General features: G+C 35.5%; 4 protein-coding genes across 4 annotated transcripts; 1 reads left to right on the top strand and 3 right to left on the bottom strand.

The window, feature by feature from the left end:
• Position 1: 1 nt before the first annotated feature.
• LOC106131304 (uncharacterized) lies at positions 2–1,340 on the bottom strand. The gene is made up of 2 exons (XM_013330367.2): positions 1,299–1,340; positions 2–709 (listed from the first exon to the last, which is right to left on the bottom strand). The coding sequence occupies exons 1-2, from the start codon at positions 1,338–1,340 to the stop codon at positions 2–4; spliced, it is 750 nt and encodes a 249-aa protein (XP_013185821.2).
• A 2,047-nt stretch (positions 1,341–3,387) lies between these two features.
• On the bottom strand, positions 3,388–10,759 carry LOC106131348 (small ribosomal subunit protein mS39). The gene is made up of 15 exons (XM_013330434.2): positions 10,524–10,759; positions 10,259–10,441; positions 9,615–9,843; positions 9,102–9,325; positions 8,744–8,840; positions 8,280–8,441; positions 7,862–8,036; positions 7,334–7,464; positions 6,773–6,891; positions 6,495–6,579; positions 6,087–6,228; positions 5,688–5,796; positions 4,924–5,122; positions 4,498–4,679; positions 3,388–3,893 (listed from the first exon to the last, which is right to left on the bottom strand). Exons 1-15 carry the CDS (start codon positions 10,547–10,549, stop codon positions 3,803–3,805), a joined length of 2,154 nt encoding a protein of 717 aa, XP_013185888.2. The 5' UTR covers positions 10,550–10,759; the 3' UTR covers positions 3,388–3,802.
• A 1,292-nt stretch (positions 10,760–12,051) lies between these two features.
• On the bottom strand, positions 12,052–13,411 carry LOC106131350 (uncharacterized). Its single transcript, XM_013330435.2, has 2 exons — positions 13,195–13,411; positions 12,052–12,915 (listed from the first exon to the last, which is right to left on the bottom strand). Exons 1-2 carry the CDS (start codon positions 13,225–13,227, stop codon positions 12,232–12,234), a joined length of 717 nt encoding a protein of 238 aa, XP_013185889.2. The 5' UTR covers positions 13,228–13,411; the 3' UTR covers positions 12,052–12,231.
• Positions 13,412–14,693: 1,282 nt separating this feature from the next.
• Positions 14,694–15,982, top strand: LOC106131165 (probable endochitinase). The gene is made up of 2 exons (XM_013330165.2): positions 14,694–14,851; positions 15,288–15,982. Exons 1-2 carry the CDS (start codon positions 14,810–14,812, stop codon positions 15,894–15,896), a joined length of 651 nt encoding a protein of 216 aa, XP_013185619.2. The 5' UTR covers positions 14,694–14,809; the 3' UTR covers positions 15,897–15,982.
• The last annotated feature ends 4,675 nt before the right edge of the window (positions 15,983–20,657 follow it).

Below are 20,657 nucleotides of genomic sequence, written 5' to 3'. Positions count from 1 at the left end.
TTTATTGCTTTCTTGGTTTCCTGTAGGCGACTCCGAAAGTTTGGGTAAACTGATCGCTATCATCTCTTTCGAGAGTGATACAGAACTTGCTTGAGAAGATGGTGCACCAAATGGAGGTTTCTCCTCGGACCGGCCTTGGCGGGCAGAAGTACGCTGCACGCACTGGGCCACTGTCAGCGGTTACTCTGAACTTGTAGTTCTTGCATTCTATAGGCCTTGGTCGCTGAGGCGCGTTGCCGTGGTGAGGTTCACTATCAATCCTTCGATTCTCTTCCACAAACAACTGAGGAGCTGTCTTCGTGACATTCTGTAAAGGACACTTGTACTCACTTGGGGCAGAACAAGCGCGGGTGTATCCGTTAAATATTGTGCTGCCAGTGCACTTGAATTTTATACCTTGAAATCTGTTTTTGTTTGGTATGCATAGAATGTAGCCTTTGCACCCTGGGACATTAGGATCGGCAATTCTCTCGTTTTTGTGGCAACGGATATTTTTTGTTAGCGTTGGGTCCATATAGTTTTGGGTACTTTCGCAGACGTCACTGGAATCTTCGTTACATCTAGTGTTTGGTGGGCAGAGGAACGCGGGACCTAAAAGGTTTTCTCCCTCGCAGAGTCGCAGTTTGCTGTTGCCTTCGCATATGAAGCCATATGGACCACAGTCGAAACTTTTTGTTCCAAATGCAGCAACGCAGTTATAATGGAAGACCTTTGAAAAAAAAAATCATTACAATAAAATTGAAGAACGTTAGAACATGCATTTGAGTAATGCCTGTTCTCTAAAATTCTATCTGTGACATAATAAATTAAATATTTTAAATATTAGTATATAATAGACACTCTTTATGAAAAGATGACTTAATTTAACCTAAAGATAATTAAATGACGAATTGGAAAACCAGGTTACTTCTATATTTTCTGAAGACATGATAAGATAATGAATACACAATGTGACACATTGGCCTAAACAAATATTTCTGATCTCGGCCAGAGGCTACAAAGATTTTTCGGTTAATTAATTCTAAGCATATGATATAAAAATTGAAATAAATTAGTTATAAGTATATTGTTTTGATTTCAATCGCTGTTTGCTAAAATTTAATGAAACATCAGGGTGTTCTGAAGACAACAGTGAAAGGGTTAAGGGAAAGCAAAGCTTGTTCAACTTTTTTATTATTAAATTTGACATCAAATATTACAGACGGGAACACGTAAAAATGAGAAAGAGGATAATTGATATAATTTTATGAAATAATACTGATAGTATATTAAAAAGTAAAAGCCTAATAAACACTCACCATCAGAACTAGCAAAGTGTGCAGCACTGAATCCGCCACCATATTTTACACCACTTAAACAAAGGTTATTCTTTAACACTCTCCCAAGGTTGAACGCAAAGCAACTGAGGACGGACTAACGGCGAAAATCGACATTTCACTTCGAGACCAATTATCATTTTTAACACCTCAAGTACAATGTGGGAAATGAGTCCATGTCACTGTGTCATCGTTTTGTAAATTCTGATCTTTTACAATTCCTATTTGTTTTTGTAGTATGAATGAGCAAGAACAGTTAGGCTTGAAATCATATGCGCATTGGAGCAGTGTTTACCAAACCAAACTTTCTAAAGAGTGAAGATGTGCTTAGTACATTTTGTGATGACCAACCGAAGATTTTACATAAATAACAAATTATTTTTTATTCCACCATCATCCGGGTTAGTAGGACCCTGATTCCTTGATTTATGATTATTTTAACAAAAATAAAAAATAACGTCTTTCGGCTCTCAGAAGTCATGATCTTAGGATGTAGGAGAGAATTACCACGTAAGCAAATCAAAAGTATCTAATTTGCAAATAACCCTCACCTAAGCATGACTAGCAAAAAAGAAAGAAAAGCAAAGAAAGTTATTTGCAACATTATATGCCTTGGTTGATACAAGAGTGTGAATTTTTTAAGTCAATAATGTAAAGTCGTGTACAAAATTTCATTTATTTCTTAACAATTTTAAAAAAGCCAGGACTTCATGCTTTTGTCTTGTATACATATTACTCTGTCAAGAAAGTAGCAGGAAAAGATCAATAATACACAAACTGTTTGTTATTCATCCAAATTTATTTTATCACCTTCAAAATATGCTCCTTTAGAAACGATACACTTACGCCAACGAATAATCCAATCATCAAAACATTTTTTAAACGCTGTTTCCGGAATTGAGGTCAGGTCTCGCCGCGAATTCTCTTTTATGTCTTCTACCGATTGAAAACGGGTGCCACGAAGTGGTAATTTGAGTTTAGGAAAAAGAAAAAAGTCGGCTGGAGCCATATCTGGTGAATATGGTGGTTGCTCGATGGTATTTGTTGAGTGTTTGGTCACAATGATGGCCTTGTGCGAAGGTGCATTATCATGGTGCAAAATCCAAGAATTTTCTTTCCACAAATCTGGCCTTTTTCGTCGGATTTGCTCTCTTAAACGCCGCATAACACTCAAATAATATTCCTTATTTACCGTTTGACCTTCCGGCAAGAATTCCGAGTGCACAACACCGCGATAGTCAAAGAAAACAGTCAACATGACTTTGACTTTTGAACGACTTTGGCGTGGTTTTTTCGGTTTCGGTTCAGTTGGAAGGCGCCACTCCGAAGCTTGTTGACTAGTTTGCATGTAAAACTCGTAAACCCAAGTCTCGTCACCAGTAACAATGCGTTTCATGAATGTTGGGTCGGAATTGACTCGTTCTAGCATGTCCTCAGCGACTCTCATGCGATTGAGTTTTTGAAAAAAATTCAGGTCTTTTGGGACTAGCCGAGCGGCAACATGTTTCATACCCAAATTATTAGTTAAAATGGTACGGATCGACTCGTGAGATACAGAAAGTTCGGTGGCTATCTCTCTCAAAGTTGAATGAGGATTTTCAGTCACTATTTCCTTCACTTTTGCGATGTTAACTTCAGTTGCAGACGTTGATGGCCTACCAGAGCGAGGCAAATCTTCCATCACATCTCGACCGCTTTTGAACGCTTTGTACCACTCATAAGCACGAGTTTTTGATAAAGTCGATTCACCGTAAGCCTTCTGTAACATTTTCAGTGACTCCGAACACGATATTCCATTGGCAATGCAAAATTTAAGACAAACTCTTTGTTCGATGTTTTTATCCATTATGAAATTAGCAATACACACTAGATATGATATAACTAAAAATAGCACTGTATTTAATGTAAACAACAGATGCAACTCAAACTCCGCGCCAAAATGGAAAACAGTTGTGCCAATCTAACAACAACAAAAAAAAACAAAAATTTGAATTTGGAACCATAAATAAATAATCCATTCCCGATACTTTTCTGACTGAATGTATACCTACTTATAACACCAACCTATATAATTATGTCAGGTGAAACGTCTGAGTGTTTTGATTAAAGTAGCTCATACCAATAAATGGTAAACGTATCACTATCACACCAGTGCACGTGGTATCAATTTCTAAAAATATAATGTAAAGCTCTATTTTCAATTATTTAAGACAGGTAATGTTGTTGTCCCCACTTTTTGAGGGTTACAGACTTCCAAATCATTACCGAGAAGATTTATTTGTTTTAACAAAAATGTGTGATATATAGCAATAGTCCACAAGCGTTTAAGGTATTATGTACTTACTCTTCTTGTGAATTTATTTTTATGTTCCTTTTTTGTCTTCACAGTTGGACTCTTCGATACGAATTACCATTAATAAATATTCTATAAATAGTAAATACTTTATTAACTAGTTACACTACTGAACTAATACTACATAAATACATCATTTGTCTTCATCTGAAGACTCACTATCACTATCGGAGCTGGTAGAGGAGTCGGCCTCACGATCCGGGGCGGGAACGCCGTTCTTTGCTCTGTGGACAAACGTACTCGATTACGATTTATCTTGTTTCTTCTTCAGTAAGAACCGTAATTATAAGCCTTTTCTTAGACACTTTGAACTTTTATAATCAGCGCGGAAAGGGTTGCACACACTGTATTTTTTCATCGCTACCAGATCAGTATGGAAGCTAATATAATAAATTTTAATAAAAGGACGAACGCTATAAGTAATTTCATTAAACGCAATTAGTACTTTTCGCTACATATAAGTAAAGGTGGCGGACTACAGCATACGAGTAGCATTAAGTATTTGTCAGGGTTCCGTAGCCGACGGTAAAAACGGGACCTTATTACGCCTCTGCTGTCTGTCCGTCTGTCTGTCACCAGGGTGTATCTCATTAACCGTGATAGATTAAATATTATGTATTTCTGTTGCCGTTATAACAACAAATACTAAATTTAAGGAAAATGTTATGGGGGTTATAGCATAATTTTTAGGCAATTTTCGGTCGATTTTCAAAAACGAGTAGAAACGTGATATTTAAGTAACAAACATGATGATGGTACGTGATCCGTTTTATATCCTACCGAAGGACAGCTTGGATAAATAAATAAAGGTAATTCAAACAAACTCACAAATGGAAAGCGTCTATAACTGCAAGTGCTGAAGGTTGAAGAGTAGAAGCCAGGGCACTCCTGTCTTCTTTCAACAGTTGGTGTACTTCCTCGTCAGACCTGTTCAGCATGGTGGCCAACACTTGTATACTGGCGGTGGAAGCCTCTTCGAATCCACACTCGGCGAGGTAAGAGACTGATGCCTACGAAAAGGAGATACCTATTAGTTAGAAATTTGCACAATAATTCATTTAATGCGAAAGCAGAAGATGGGAGAAGGAAATGCTTAGATGCTTTGATTAAGTAAATATATAAGTATGTAAGTATTAAGTATGTCAATATAAAAGTGTGAACGGATGTATTGCGTCACCTTGGCCATTCAATATAGTTCACGGATAGTTGTTTGACACATATAGAGACAAAGAAGAATCTGAGTTTTGTTCTTACCGCAGCAATTCCCGCTTTTCCCACTCTGGCAGCTCTGTCCGCCACTTCAGCCAATACTTGAGGGTTGTGTGGAACCCCGACCGCCTCCGACCCCCGCAATTTCTGTAGCGCCACCACCACGCTCTCCCAGCCTGGGTCAGATTTGTCTTGCGAGTCGGAACACAATTCAATTATGTTCGAGAGGGACGTGGCTGATATTCTGCGATGAAAAGCGGTATAAATAAATAAATACGATATCTTTTTGCGAATATATCACAATTACTGAGGTGGCCACAAAGTAATTTTTCACCCTTCTACTTGGGCCCAAATGTGGTGAACACATTTCTCACATGTTCACTCTGTTTGATCTCGTGAATTTTTGTTTTATATACTACTAGCGACCCGCCCCGGCTTCGCACGGGTGCAAAATTCGGAAAAAATTATACATAAAAACCTTCCTCTTGAATCACTCTACCTGTTACAAAAAACCGCATCAAAATCCGTTGCGTAATTTTAAAGATTTAAGCATACAGACAAACAGACTAAAATAGCGACTTTGTTTTATACTATGTAGTGATAATGTCACTATTATTGTAAACTGGACTTTTCAGTCTTGCGTCCACCGACTAGATATATAAACGTGAAACGTGTGTTAACGTGTGTGCTTGTCTTACAAACAAATTTATTATAAACCTGTTCAGGCCCCGCTATCAGTTTTACAAAAAAATATTAGGTTCTATACTGGTAGCTTTTTTCCCAGATTTTTTAATAATGATACTGCTTACTTTTGTACTGGTGTCCTGAGGTCTTTTACTTCCTCCTGGGCTTCTGATAGTTGACCGTACTTCAGGATATCCGCGGCGGCAGTTCGCATCTTTGACTTAACTTCTTCATCTAAAACACAATAATACAGATACATATACCGTCATCTATAACAAGGCAGACACAATTAGAAAATTGGCCTTATTATTTATAGGTTAATCGTTTATTACTTTTATTTATAACAAATTTTTTGCTCAGTTAAAACAATATAATATATAAATAAATATAAATAAAAAATATCATTATTGCCCATAAAAAATACATAAAATCCTCAACTTATTACGGTCATTATGATCTAACCTTACTCAGCCCATATTTTTCTCTACCATAGAAGTATTATTATTATAAAATATGTAACGTACCTTGGTATTGGTAACAGCTGCACATAGCGGCAAGCAGCTTGTCCACGAGCCTGGCCCGCTTGGCGTGGCCGAACACGACCAGCTGCGACCACGCCTGCGCCAGGCGGTCTCCGGCACCAGCCACTTCTAGAGTTTTTATTATCTATGGGAAAACAGAGTAAAATGTTGAAATAACGTAAGTTTTGAGTTAGATAGTCAATTGTTATTGAAAACAAAGTCTCGCAACGACTGAAAGGTCACGTTTAGCTGTATGACTTAATGATGCAATTGAGATTTAAATAGTGACAGGTTGCTAGTCATTGCCTCAGAAGTTAACAACAGGGAAACTTCCAATATGCATGTGAATTAAAACCTTAATAGATAATTAAACAAATTTGTTTTAAATGAGTATAATACATAAAAACTTACCTCCTCCATGACAGAGGGTTCAGGTACATACACGTTTGGAATCAGTGTGTCCAACAATTCAGTAGTGCGCTCGAATGGTGCATGCCTATCAAAGTAATATTTTCGTTATAATAGTAAACATATTATTTATACAGATATATGCATGCACCATCTTCAATGTAATATTCCCTTTGTGATGAGATGCTAATACAATAATTTAGTATTAAGACAAAATTAACATTGGTGTGCGTAATGTTTATGTTTGAAATAAAGATATTTTAAATAAGATATAATTTTACCTGCACGCGACTGTGACTAGATGCCGGTAGTAAATGCTCTCTTTATACGCGTCACCAACCAGCTTGTAATTATCTCCTTTCATTAGAAGTGCATGTAAACGCTCGGCCATGTTGATATCCTACAAAAATGTAGTAAACTTTGGCAATATATCACCACATAGTAAAAATCAAAATGGACCTTAATAGAAGCAGAGGCTTCTATTAAGGTCTAAAGATTTTTTCATACATACCTACATATGGTCACATCTATAACCCTTACGGGGTAGACAAAGCCAACAGTCTTGAAAAGACTAACGTTGGCCACCTTCAGGTATTTGGCTTAATGATAGAATTGAGATTCAAATAGTGTCAGGTTGCTAGCCTATCGCCTAAAAAAGAATCCCAAGTTTGTAAGCCTATCCTTTACTCTCCTTTTACGACATCCATGGGAGAGAGATGGAGTGGTCCTATTCTTTTTGTATTGGTGACGGAAATAGATTTTGATGTAGCTCTCACTGTTCTTTAGACAATTTATTCCCAAAGGTATATGCAAAACATTCTATGGAATGGAAATTAATTTACCTGTAAATGATCACTACAAACTCCCATAGCAGTGATGAAAAAGTTCGTGTCTGTGGGTTCTTTAGCTACCAAAGTCTCTTTCTTTTCCAGTTCATTTAAAATGCCAGATAATATGTCGAGGCGGGGACCACCTAAATGACAAAAGGCAAAATTAGATACCATGCAGATTTTTAGAGGTAATTAAAATACGGTCACAGAAATATAATGGGCCAACATCTTAGAGATATTTTCTATTTTCCAACTAAGTTAGTAAACTTAGTACAGTAGGACTGTTGAGGGGATAACAAAAATACGAGCGCACAGCATCGACGTAGTATCTACAGACCCACAATCCACAGATTTATTTGGGGTATTAATTGGAAGGTAACATCATATCACAAACAACGAAATAATATCTAAATTGCCAGAAAACGTACATATGAGAGAGAGAGCTTAAATGTTTGTAAATGATTACCTATCGAAATGAATTTATTGATCGTTATCTTTGAAAAGAGTCTTTGAACTCTCGTAAAGTGGTTTTAAACTTACGTTCTTTACAAAACAAGCACAACAGATAGTAATACGCCGAGAGTCCCGGCTCGATGCCGATTTGTCTGAACTCTGCCACAATTTTTAAGGCGAGGTCTTGCAGCATCCTGCCGCCGCCCCACGCTGATATGGACCGCAGGCAAGCTGATAGTGTAGCCTCGTCTGGGAATATACCCTGGGAATAATATCTGTACTTGAAATAATATTTCAATCCATCAGTGTGGATTATGCCAGTAAGTTTGACTAAATATTTTAATATAAAGGTAACTAGTTTTAGGTCCCCTAGGTTTAGGTAGGTTTTAGGTTAGGTATGTAAACGGGAAACATTTTTAATAAAAAAAAACCTTACAAAAGGATTCAGATCACACCAAACATCCTCAGATTTGATTTGGCTGTTACAAAAGTGACCATATATTACCTGCTGATTCATCTCTTGAAGCAAAGACCTGAGGGCTTCAGCACGTAGCTGAGTCCCCTCTTTCAGGAACCCCACACAGCCCAGCAGAGCGTTGTACACACTGGTAGACAGCTGAAAACCTTTCTCAATAGCTTCTTGGCAAAGCATGTGAGCTCGCTCAGCCTAAAATTCAGAGATATATGAAGTTAGTTAAAACACTTGTATATTAAAATAAGAATATTTTGTTTAGAGGTTGACAAATATTTGAATTTTGGAGAATTATTTCTTTAACTTTATTGACGCTTTTCCGACTTGCCTTGGGATTCATTATTTGTCTCCTGCAAAATGGAGTAGACCTATTATACTTTTCCAAGTATTTGAAGGAAACAAAATTATATTTTTTTTTATAATAGATTTGAGTGTGTTTGACCTTGGTTTTGAATTATAGCTATAATTGACAAATTGAAAAACTTATGTTTGTTCACCTGATAGTATTTAGCCATTCCTTGAATAATAGCACAGTAGGCTTCAGAAGTTTTTGGATCCAGTGATTCAAATATTTTGTCAGCTAGTCCACCAATTCTGGAATGAATAACAATTAAATTAAACAAAAATAAAACATGCATGTATTGTTAATTGAGAAGAATGTGTTTTAAAGCAGTTTCCAGACATAAGTACCAAATATGTATTTTGATTGTAAGACTTCTTAGTGATATATATATGTTCAAGTGGTAATGGATAAATAAGAAAAATTATGTATGCCTTGTCTAATAATTTCTACAATAAAAATAAGAAAATTTTAACCTAAATTTAAGTTTGCTAAATATATAAATAACCACATACTTCCATGTGGCAGCTTGTCGGTCACGAGTGTTGGCGGAAAACCACCTTTCCTCCAGCCATTCCACCGAGTCTGGCTCCTTCTCATTGTAGAAACAAAGAAGTTGGAGAAATTCTATCTTCAACTGGTCACTCACTCCTTGAACACCACCCAGAAGTGAGAAAATTTTGATAGAATCTTCCAGAAGTGCATTTTTTATGGTGTATTTCAAGTCATCTTCTGTTACCTGTAAACATTAGTTAATTTCTAAGTTATCGTATTGTGAAAGTAAACTATACATATATAGGTAACTATGGTTAAACTAGGTTAAATCAATCCTCCTAATTATGTATAGTGGATTTTATTTTTAGTACTTATGAACATGAAAATATATGTTTTTATTTTAGACTGTGTGTTTTTTTTCATGAAGAAATCTCAATTTTATGAGTGATTAGTGATTATATTGTTTCAGCTTTTCAGCAGCTCAGGCAGAAATTATTTAATCAGTAATTTCAAATAGGCAACAAAATACAGACCTTACTCTCATCATTATAAATTGGTTTAGGTGCAAATGCCTCTATTTTGGGATCAGCATTGAAATATGGTGTCTTCATTTTGCCCGGCGGGTCCCACTCTCGAGTTGTGAACAGGTCTGCATGTTCATCTCGGACCCAAGCTGCAGCTTTGCGCCCTGCCTCTGAAGATAGTGCGTAGGCTCTTTTGCGGTAATTAGACAGAGGAATCAAGTATGGATCATCATGGTATCTGAAATTTTAAGATTATTTTATTTAATTGTATGAAGGGAATTAAGTAATTGTACTTCTAAAAATATTAACTTAAAGCAAGTTGATAGCTATGAAATGATTAGGTGATAATTTAGACAGGAACTTATGCATCCAATAACAAAGGATGTTCCAATGAGAATGAATAAACGCCATTGAGCATGATGCTTTAGACAAGTCCCTTTAAAGTGAATACCTACTTTTTAAAAGATTTTAAGGTTTAGACAAACCTTCTACAGTCCTAGGACTGTCTTAAGTCAGGAGTCACAACACCAGTCCTTATTACATCCAACCAATACTTAATCTATGTAACATATTAAATGAAATTTATTTATATATTATAATAAGATAAAAAAGATCGTATCCCACAGGATGTAATGACTATTATATGAACAAACTTGTAATGAGCAGCGGTCGGGTCAGGACCAACAGTAGCAGCCAATGCCTGGAGAATGTCTGTGGGTCCTCTAGGAATTCTAGTCGGTGGAGAGATTCCATCACTTGACTTGCCACTTTGTGGCAGCGTCTGTCCTTCTATAGTAGCTAATGACCGACATAGTGAAGCTAATCTTGTCCAATGCCTAGAATATAATATAAATTTTGAATCGGTGTAACTTCATTGGAAAATAATAAATCATAACATAACCTCAAACACACTTTTACCTAGTTATTGTGACATTGGTGTACATATCGCAGTTATTCTAATTACCTAACGTATGCAGTTTTTTTATTAAGATGTCAATTCACCTTTATTAAATCGAAATGATTTTTAATTTAGGTATTCTAAAAACTTTACGAGAACCTAACCTCTTTTAGGGCCAGAAAATAGTGTGATGTCAGTGTCAGGTTCAAGTCCTTGCAGAATGACATTGACATCCAGCACGACAAATATTTCGTAGGTAGGTGGTATTCTAGGCAGTATTTTCATTGTTCTTAGCCTTCTGGTATCATGTGAGCCAACAGTTTGATTGACTCTTTTTTAGGCGGGAACCCAAAAATCCAAAAAGTATGTTTTGCTGTTTAGTTTTTCCAAATTTGATTTATCTATTACAATAATGTTACTTTTATACCATCTACCATCTAGGTGGGAAGAGTGAAGTACTTTACCCTCATGGGTCGGATGGCGAGGTGGGATAAATGGAAAAGGGGCAGATAAAGAAAAAGAGATAAGTACTACCTACCTACTAACATAGAATAATAGTCAATTACTTCACTTCATCACTAGGTACTCACTACATTAATAGATATTATTAGGTTTTATTTTCTCTGTCTGTATGTGCTAAGAAAGTGGTGGACGGAGTTAGGAGTAAGTCTATAAGAAAGGATGAGATTGATCATTAAGTAATCAATGTTTTGGAGTATGTTACCATACCTACCTGACTTTGAATGATGTTGTGAATTTTTATAGGTACTTAACAAGCGACTCGCCCCTTCATTGCACGGGTATCAGATATCAACCTTCTTCGAAAACCCATTTCCAACAGGATACTTCACAGGAACAAACTCCGTCCACCACTTTCTTAGCACATACAGACAGAGAAAATAAAACCTATCTAATAATATCTATTAATGTAGTGAGTAGTGATGAAGTGAAGTAACTGACTTTTATTCTATGTTAGTAGGTAGGTACTTATTTATTTTTCTTTATCTGCCCCTTTTCCACTCGCCATCCGACCCATGAGGGTAAAGTACTTCACTCTTCCCACCTAGATGATATAAAAGTAACATAAAGTCTCTATTACGTAAGCGTTGGTGGTCAAACTGTGAGGGGGCTCGAATAAAAAGCGTGATGATGAACAACGAATATGACATGTGTTTGCCATATTCGTTGTTCATTATAGTCCATATTCGTATTTTTAAGCGATGGGCAACCCTGTTGCTATTTAATTCCACCATTAAACAATATACAACTGAACTTGGCATTTCAGTCTTATCGAGAATGTTGGCCCTGTCTATTCACTTTGAAAATTATTCAGAAATAGAAAAGCTAGATAATAATGCGATCACACTTCCTGATTTTCGTGACCATGACAGGGGAACCTGGTGTATTAAAGTTAATCAATTATACAGTTTAATAAAAATATTTGGGATAGGGGAAGAGGTCGCAAGGCTTTTGTAGTATACACAACACAATCAGTTCCAATGTATCATATTTATTTTGTCAATATATAGTTACGTAGTCCATAAGTGTGACTAGGTACTGTACGAATCCTAAATGCGTCCGTCATGATTTCATATAAGATTAATGATGTAAAAAGTTATTAATAAGGTACCTACTTACAAGAATACACAAAAATATATTTACATGTTTCGACTTTATAGAACCTACGTAAATCGAAAATTAGATCGGAACATAAGTATATTATGATAACTACGCTTCAACTCTATGCGTAAACATATTACAAAATAAAATTGCTAGAACTATGATGTAGGAAGCGACATTATTTACTGAGTTGTTAGCTGCTCTCGGAGTTATCTTTTGTGTGGTGGTAGTAAAAATTGGAGGAATCACTCTTAATGTATCATCTGAGAGCTCATTTATTGGATTTCTGGGATTAAATGGCAAAATAGGTAATATAGTAGTTGTCTCAGCAGATGGTTTTAATGTGGCACCTGAGAGCTCATTTATAGGTGATAAAGTAGATGGCACAGTTGTTTCAATAGATGGTTGAGAGTCTGTTGTAGTAATAGGAGTTAAATTTTCTTCGCATATTCCCGAAGCTGCATTGAATTCCGTTGATTTCGGGCATTCCATAGATATTGCTATTTTCAAATCACCTAACCCTTGGGTACAAGAAATGTAATTTCTCGCAGATGTTGAATCTGAAAAGTTTCCAAGGCTCGTGCAAGAGTAACTAGGAAGACATTTGGCACCGGTGATGGAACAAACCAAGTTCAGATTTAAGCTGAGGCCCTTAGGACATGGGATGGTGTAAGTAACGAATGAAGTGGCTTGCTTAACACAAACAGTATAGCTGGTGCAGTAACTATCAGTTATGAATCGCCCATCTGATGTGCATGTATTTGTATCTGCGCAGTTACAGAAACCGAGTGCCTGTAAAAAATATTTTATTATAAGGTTTAACTGGACAAACCACTAAAATTTAATTATCGTCCTGAAGAGATCACTAAATTTTAAATAATAAGCGTTGCAAGTACATACTTACAAAGAACATTATTTTACAGCATTTTACAACCTAATATTTATTCAATACTTAAATATCAAAAAGAATTCCGTGAATAACATGAATGATTTAAAAGGGTTAATAGATCACGTATAAATTCATAACTTATATAAGTCTATCTACAATTTACATCAAAGGGCACAACTTACAACAAATAACACAAGTAAAGTGACTTTCTCCATTTCCTGCGTATGAAAAATCCAAACAAAACACAGAAGCACTATTTTTGCACTTGAAAACCAATTTAATTGATTGCAGCGCGAAAGTTGACTGTCCCTGAATACAGCGCCCTCTGCTTTATAAAACAAAATTCCTATTGTAGGTAAGTTACTTACGTACTAGAAAATCGTAACATTTTATGGTTGTTTGCGGAAAGCAAAGGTGTTTCATTTGATAATTTTATCAAATGATTGTAGGGCAGAGTGTGTAGAAAAGCGTATATCGATAATAGAAATATCTCAAATGGAAAAATACCTAAGAAAAAAATAACATACTAAGAACATTTATTCTAATTTATCCAACTAAGATGTATTCAAAATAGGAAAGTGTGTTTGTTTTTTGTTGGAAAGGACATTAATTCCAGATACAATACTTTTTCCGTTACAGTTACATGAGTGGAACCATGAGTAAAAACTACTTTCTTATAATTTTTATCCTTAAAACTATTTTAACAATTAGCTGATCATTTCATTTTATGAAAACAATAGAATCGATTCACGAAATATCGACATTAGCTCAACTCTATGCCCCACAAGATAACAAACTTATCATTGATGCTGTTTTAATCCTTGTTTGAATTCTTTTGCACGTACTCAAGAGTACATTTCATCACTAGCTAAACAAGAAGAAGTGATTTTGATAATTTCGCAGGGACTTTTTTAAAATTCATACTTAGTTGCTGCAATAGCCTTAGCAAAGATTATGTGGATATGATATAATAGCTATATTCGATTGTTATTCCCCGGGTCCGCTAACTAGTCATTGCAGAATATCGATATTTTAACGGCTTCTTCTTCTTATTTCATCTCATCTCATCCTGGCACTGACTCCATTCTGACCTACGCGATATTTACAGGGGTACCTAAGGCATATTCGAAGTGGTGATATTTTTATTTATTCTTTTGTCCCGTTACGATGATGTTGATTATCATGTTCATTACTATGATATTTTTGCCGCGAGCGACCCACTAATGGAGTTTAAATTTAAATTTTTAATTTCAAGTTGATTAACCATGCTAATAAATAAAATGCTTAATTTTTACGGCATCAGTTAGATAGGTATATATAAGTTATGATACCAACAACAGTAATGCCTAGCCCTCTGAAAAGGTTATGAAGGCTATGCAGCTCCTTTTATACCTGGGTTTATTGTCATTAATTAGGTACCTACTCACTCAAGGGTTATATGAAAAAATCTTTCAACGTAGGTAGGCATTTTGATAAACAAATAAGATATAAGATTATGCACTTTTATTATTATCATGAAGTCATGTCAGTGATATCAGAGGTAAAGTTTTTATTTTAAGAGCTAGATTTCATCGCTTTTCATAACAATTAGTCAGATTATAAAGATAAAACGGATCACGGACTTGAAATGACAATCATTTGGCAAACAATTTCTATGGCTCATAAACGAACGGCGGCTTTCTTCCTTGCAATATGACAAGATACAAGGAGATTAGGAGTTTATTGAACACTCCATCTTATTACCTTTGGCTGTATCATTTGACTATATAAAGCAAAATGACCGAAAATTTTGTTTAGATGGACAAAATGGAGACCAGGATTGCCATCGGATTGTTCCTTGTAAGTAATTAATATATTTTTTTACTTTGATTTGTGCTATGTTTTTTTTAGCCCAAATTTATAGTTGATTTGTCTTACTATCTACAAGAAACTCTTCACCTTTCTAGTGAGCTATGATTATGTTACTCAACTACTCTTTTAACTATGCATTCCTGGTGTCGGTCGCGGTTGCCTCCTCACCTCTCTGGAACTAGTTCGGAGTCTGCCTATGGTCACCACTCCAGATTGGGCTAGTCCGGTTTTTATTTAAATCGACACTCGTCTAATTTCCGCATCTCCGCAATGGTTACACATCCAGTTAAATCTGAATGTGCAGATTTTCGCACGATGTTTTCCCTGACCAGAAAAACATCGATTTAGCAATAAACCAATGTACGATGTAACGTGTAAGATAATTCAAATTCTTCAAAAATTTTATTAAATATTATATTTTTAGGTGCTCTGCATAGCATGGCAAGCCCACGCCGCGGTAAACTGCACATCTGCTGGCCGATTCGCCGACACCGATGACACCACCTGCCAAAACTATACTCTTTGCGTCTATAACAGCACCTCCGGCACTTTCATCTCCTACAACTACACCTGCCCAACGACTTCTGTCTTCAGTCCTACAATTTCAGCATGCACTGCCTCCACTAATTACGTCTGTAATGTGACAAACACCACTGATAGCAGCTCTTCAGTTTGCACCGCCGATGGCTACGTCGCAGACCCCAGCTCAACAGATTGTTCGTCTTACATAGAGTGCGTCGAAGTCAACGGCACTTATACCGAAACGACCTACACCTGCCCAAATGGTACATATTTCAATCCAAATACAACCCTTTGCGAAAGTGATTATAACTGTACAACCACTTCAACATTCACGTGCACTACAGCGGGGAGATTTGCTGATACGTCAGACACAACATGTCAAGATTATTTCTTCTGTGTCTATGATAGTTCGACGTCTTCTTTCATCCAATATAACTATACTTGTCCTACTTCTTCACTTTTCAATCCGACCTCTTCAATGTGTACTGCATCTTATACATGTACTAATTGATTTACTTACACACATTAAAATAATTTGTCATTGTGCTATGAATTTGGAAATGAGTATGTTATTAAATTAAGCAGTTTATGAGATGATGTGTTTCTGTATTCTTAATATCTTTCATGTTGTATTTATATCGATATGTTAAAAGTTAATTATAAATTTATTTGTATTGTGAACAATTAATGTTTATTTCAGTGACCTATATTACAGATTGGATTCCTGTCACCATGGAGAGCTGAGATAGAATTGAAACTACTCAAAGATTGTCTTTTTCCGAGCTCCATCTTGTAACAACTGTTGGTTTAAAACAACAGCGAGTTTCCTTGCCATCTGAAGATTATTGAAGTATTTTTCTCCATTTTCATCTACGAATATATCGATAAATCCACTCTTTTCAGTGAATGGGGCAAGGTCACTTTTTGATTTTAAGGTTGGGTAGTAATGCCTAAAATAGTTTTCTCTGGCTTTGTTTATCATTGAGGACGGGTAAACTTTTTGTCGTTCTTTGTCTTCTATAATAGATATCGTACTTACAAAATCTAAATTTGAAAACCTTTTATCGCCGGGTATCATTACACTATTTTCTTTAATGCTGTTATCGGGCATTCGCGTATATTTGTTACCATATTCGTAATCTTCTGGAAAACTAGTAATTAGGTAAGCGGAGTCGTTAATACGTCGAACTTGGTATGTTTTCACGGCCAATGGTGAAGCCTCAGCACTACCCGAGAGACATGATATAACAATCGAAGTAGTTATCACAGTGAGATTCATGAAATTGAACTACCTAATTCGAAAAAATGTTTCTTTCTTGTATTTTTGACATTTGTATAGACATCTTTTCCTTATTTTTTTTTTATAAGATTCTATTTTTCTAGTATTTATGAAAATGATCACGTGAAACCTTCTTAATACCTTGGAGGTAGAAAATTTTAAAAAAGCAAAGATATTTCATAAATAGGTAATTTAAACTGTAATTTTAATTCCTAAGCTTATGGAGTTTATAATTTAATACATTGAAAAGCAGTGCCTTAGCTAGATGGTATCGCAACTGTTAGTAAAAAGTGAATGAAAATCTCACAATAGCGTGGAGAGTCAGCTCCCATACCTCAGAATCAAGGTCAAATTTGTCTGACAAATCATCCAAATGCACTTTACACCTCAGAAACTTCGGCCATGGGATATTAAATCTTGTTGTTTTATATACAAGATCACTTTTTAGTGCTTATAAAGAAATGATCATAAGTCAATCTTGGGGAAAAGAGTATGGGATAGTTCCCGATGCCGTATTGTTTCGATGCTACCGAGAACACTCTTATAATTGCTACTTCCGCAAACTAAAAAATGAGTGGAGTAGCTATTTTATTTTAATATTTAAAATGAGTAATAAACTTGTCCATGCGTATAATCCTACGTCAAGTAGGTAGGTTTGGTACCTACGTACGTAGGTTAGGTACCAAACAATACGTTTATTGGCTTTATTCTATGAAAAAAGTCAACATCCTATATAGTCGATTCTCTCCGTAGTACCAATTTATAATTTACTAGCTGTGCCCGCGACTTCGTCCGCGTGGAATAGTTATTTTGGGCATCATATTTATTTTTGCAAACATCCTCCTCGGGTTTATCAATTATAGCTGCTAAATGTTATGCGACTTGGCGACGACTTGGCCCACATCATTACCGCGACCGAACGGAGGCCGTATATATGCGTTTAGGGTGAGAGGTTGTGCGTTTGTGTGTTTGTTTGTGCAAACCAATGTTAGTATATATCTCCAAAACTACTGGTCCGATTTTGATGCGGTTTTCACTACTGGATTTAGATTTGATTGGTGCATGTTGTTAGATAGGTGTTACGGTTTCAAATCACCAGGATGCGCTGCAGTATACAATTGTTTACATAAATGAATGTTAGCATGTATCTCCAAAACCACGGGTTCAATTTGAATGCAGTCTTCACTGCTACATATCTATTACATATAGATAGTATAGTCTGCATGAAAAGCCGAAAGTAATAAACATATTTATTTGGATAAGAATTAATACTGAATTAAAGAAAATTGGTTTCAAAATAACTTATGTTTATAATGAAAAAATAATCTTAAAAAATGAACATAAAAGTGGTTATTGTAAGTAAACCTTAAGAGATAGATGTATGCTCTCGCGGACTTTTTTGTGGCAAAAAATGAGTACTTCACATCTTTAGTACATTGTTTTACTATATCTTTGTTGGTTTGCGCAGCATTCTCGTGGAAAGCTCGCAGATGGCCGACTCATTCAACTTTCACCTGCATTGTTGACGTTTCCCGTAGGAAATCCGGGATAAATATATATATATATATAGCCTTCCTCGATAAATAGACTATCTAACAGTGAAAGAATTATTCAAATCGGTTCAGTAGTTTCTGAGATTAGTGCGTTTAAACAAACAAACAAACAAACAAACAAAACAAACTCTTCAGCTTTATTATATTAGTATAGATATAGATTTCCCTTATCATATATGATTTAGGTGTGCTGAAATAATGATTAAATATGTTTGTTACCCCATAGGGTAGACCGAATTTTATTATAATAAATAAATATAATAAATAAATAAATATATACGGGACAAATTACACAGATTGAGTTAGCCTCGAAGTAAGTTCGAGACTTGTGTTACGAGATACTAACTCAACGATACTATATTTTATAATAGATACTTATATAGATAAACATCCAAGACCCAAGCCAATCAGAGAAAGTTCTTTACTCGTCATGCCCTGGCCGGGATTCGAACCCGGGACCTCCGATGTCACAGACAAGCGTACTACCGCTGCGCCACAGAGGCCGTCAAATAATATAATCATGCATTTGTTTATTGCCATGCTGTCATAATTGGAGTATAGTAGTTAACCAAGTGTTTATTAAATTAAGCTTGTCTTTATCTTAGAAAAGATTTAAAAACTACTGGAAAATATAAAGATAATTTATCAATTAACTGTAATTCTTAAAAAAAAATCTATTTTGCACTCTTTATCCCACTCCATGCATTTATTGTTCGTTTATTATCGGCGTGTGACATATAGAAGTATAGCTTTCACTTGCGTGTCTCTTCTATGCACTTAAATCGATCGATTTTAATTTGTAGTAATTAGGTTTTTAAATGCAAACTATACTAGAGAGTTTATTTATAGTATAATTGGAATATAGGACTCTGCCATGTTCCATTGGAGAACTGAAATGAGACTTCTCGGTTTTTGTAAATACCTAGGTATCTTGTATTTTAAGTTTTGCTAATAATAGGCAGAGTAGAATGAAGATAAACTACCTAGACACAAAGTTTCCTTTTATTTATATGATTATTATATTATGTGTAGGAGCAATTTGTAAAGTATGGGTAAGTATCTTGACTTCTGGTTTAATAATATACAAGTAATAAAATACAGGAAATAAACCTGTGTCCTAATATTTGCTGTAACTTCAACTGCTAATAATACTTTTATTAGTTTTCATTGCAATATTCAAGGATTATAACATACTACGTACTAATAACATAGAACTTATCATAATCAAACATGGCCTCATAGATAAGCAATTAGTTAGTATTTACCACTACCTACCATCGGACTACCATAAATATATACCATAACCTACTATTTTTAACGTTGAAATGGCTGAAAATATTTTGTTGAATTTTTAGTCCTTACGGTAAACAGCCACCTCTGGTTGCGAAATAAACGCAGACAAATTCGCGTGTACTCAAGTTATGGAAAATAAACAATACCAACAGTAGCCTCAATATAAATGGCAATTTGCCAAGAGTACAATAAAGTCTCGTCATGAAAGTGATACCAATCTCTGGCTCCGCAATGTAGGTCTTTTTGTATGTGCAAAGCCTACGAGATTATATTGCACATTGCATAATGAGTTATTTGTTCCAGGGGCAACGTTCTAAACCCGGATTCCATAATTACATAACTGTGGAGGTTTACCTGATGTGCCAAGGCGACATCCTACAACATTACGCTAATGGCGTAAAAGTTAATAAGGAAGCAATACAGCTGAATCGAATAGCACTTTTTAAGCAAAGCAGCTGACGAGCATCCGTTGATTAGTACTACTAGTAGTAGTTTTACTGGCAACTACAATTTGTACTTATTGATTTCTGTGAATTGTTCACTAGGTTTTTCTTGTATCTAAGTTAGGCGTATTTTATTTAATCAGGTCAATAAGTATTGAAAATTGCTTTTAACAACGTCCTCTTTTAAAAAAAATGAGACGTGTGTGAAATCATTTAACATTCATTATCATTCATTAGTGAATGTTTAGGTTATATATTTACAAATACTCATTACACAAACTTATAATAAGAAACACGTTAATTATAAGTTACTATTTCTAGGTATAACAATCAAACAATAGAAAACAAATTGAACATAAAAATAAATCAGGCAAAGACGTAGGTAAAAGCTAGCTAGCTGACGTGATCAGCATCGGCGGTCGCTTGCGAAATCCCGTGCTTTGTAAATAAAGCGCGTACTGGTTGCTGTTTGAAATTTTACAATTTCACTGAATACTTAACATGGCTGCTCGGAATATCGACGAATTTCGAAATAACTTCGATCCAATTGCAAATTTAGCATTTCGAGGCTTGTTTGTTACGCGCATCATGTTTCCACAAAAGTAAACTTGAATAATACCTACTGATAACTTATGTATGTGCAATTGTGTGTCACCAGTGTCGTTCTTAGATACATTCACAGGGTAGGTATTATATACAAATGA

This window comes from Amyelois transitella, chromosome 6 (genome assembly GCF_032362555.1).
Source record: "Amyelois transitella isolate CPQ chromosome 6, ilAmyTran1.1, whole genome shotgun sequence".
Taxonomy (NCBI): Eukaryota; Metazoa; Arthropoda; class Insecta; order Lepidoptera; family Pyralidae; genus Amyelois; species Amyelois transitella.
The sequence above is the reverse complement of the archived record's forward strand: the minus strand, read 5'-3'. Positions and strand labels throughout refer to the sequence as shown.

What these genes read in the sequence shown, in the direction of transcription:
- LOC106131304 (XM_013330367.2), bottom strand. Translation starts at nt 1,340, where the DNA reads ATGGTGGCGGATTCAGTGCTGCACACTTTGCTAGTTCTGATG. An exon ending in ACACTTTGCTAGTTCTGATG is followed by an intron (nt 710 to 1,298) that starts GTGAGTGTTTAT and finishes TTTTTTTCAAAG; the next exon opens with GTCTTCCATTATAACTGCGT.
- LOC106131348 (XM_013330434.2), bottom strand. Translation starts at nt 10,549, where the DNA reads ATGTACACCAATGTCACAATAACTAG. An exon ending in TTCAAGAGATGAATCAGCAG is followed by an intron (nt 8,037 to 8,279) that starts GTAATATATGGT and finishes TATTATTCCCAG; the next exon opens with GGTATATTCCCAGACGAGGC. An exon ending in CAGCTGTTACCAATACCAAG is followed by an intron (nt 5,797 to 6,086) that starts GTACGTTACATA and finishes ATTGTGTTTTAG; the next exon opens with ATGAAGAAGTTAAGTCAAAG.
- LOC106131350 (XM_013330435.2), bottom strand. Translation starts at nt 13,227, where the DNA reads ATGGAGAAAGTCACTTTACTTGTGTTATTTGTT. An exon ending in CTTTACTTGTGTTATTTGTT is followed by an intron (nt 12,916 to 13,194) that starts GTAAGTTGTGCC and finishes TATTTTTTACAG; the next exon opens with GCACTCGGTTTCTGTAACTG.
- LOC106131165 (XM_013330165.2), top strand. Translation starts at nt 14,810, where the DNA reads ATGGACAAAATGGAGACCAGGATTGCCATCGGATTGTTCCTT. An exon ending in TTGCCATCGGATTGTTCCTT is followed by an intron (nt 14,852 to 15,287) that starts GTAAGTAATTAA and finishes TTATATTTTTAG; the next exon opens with GTGCTCTGCATAGCATGGCA.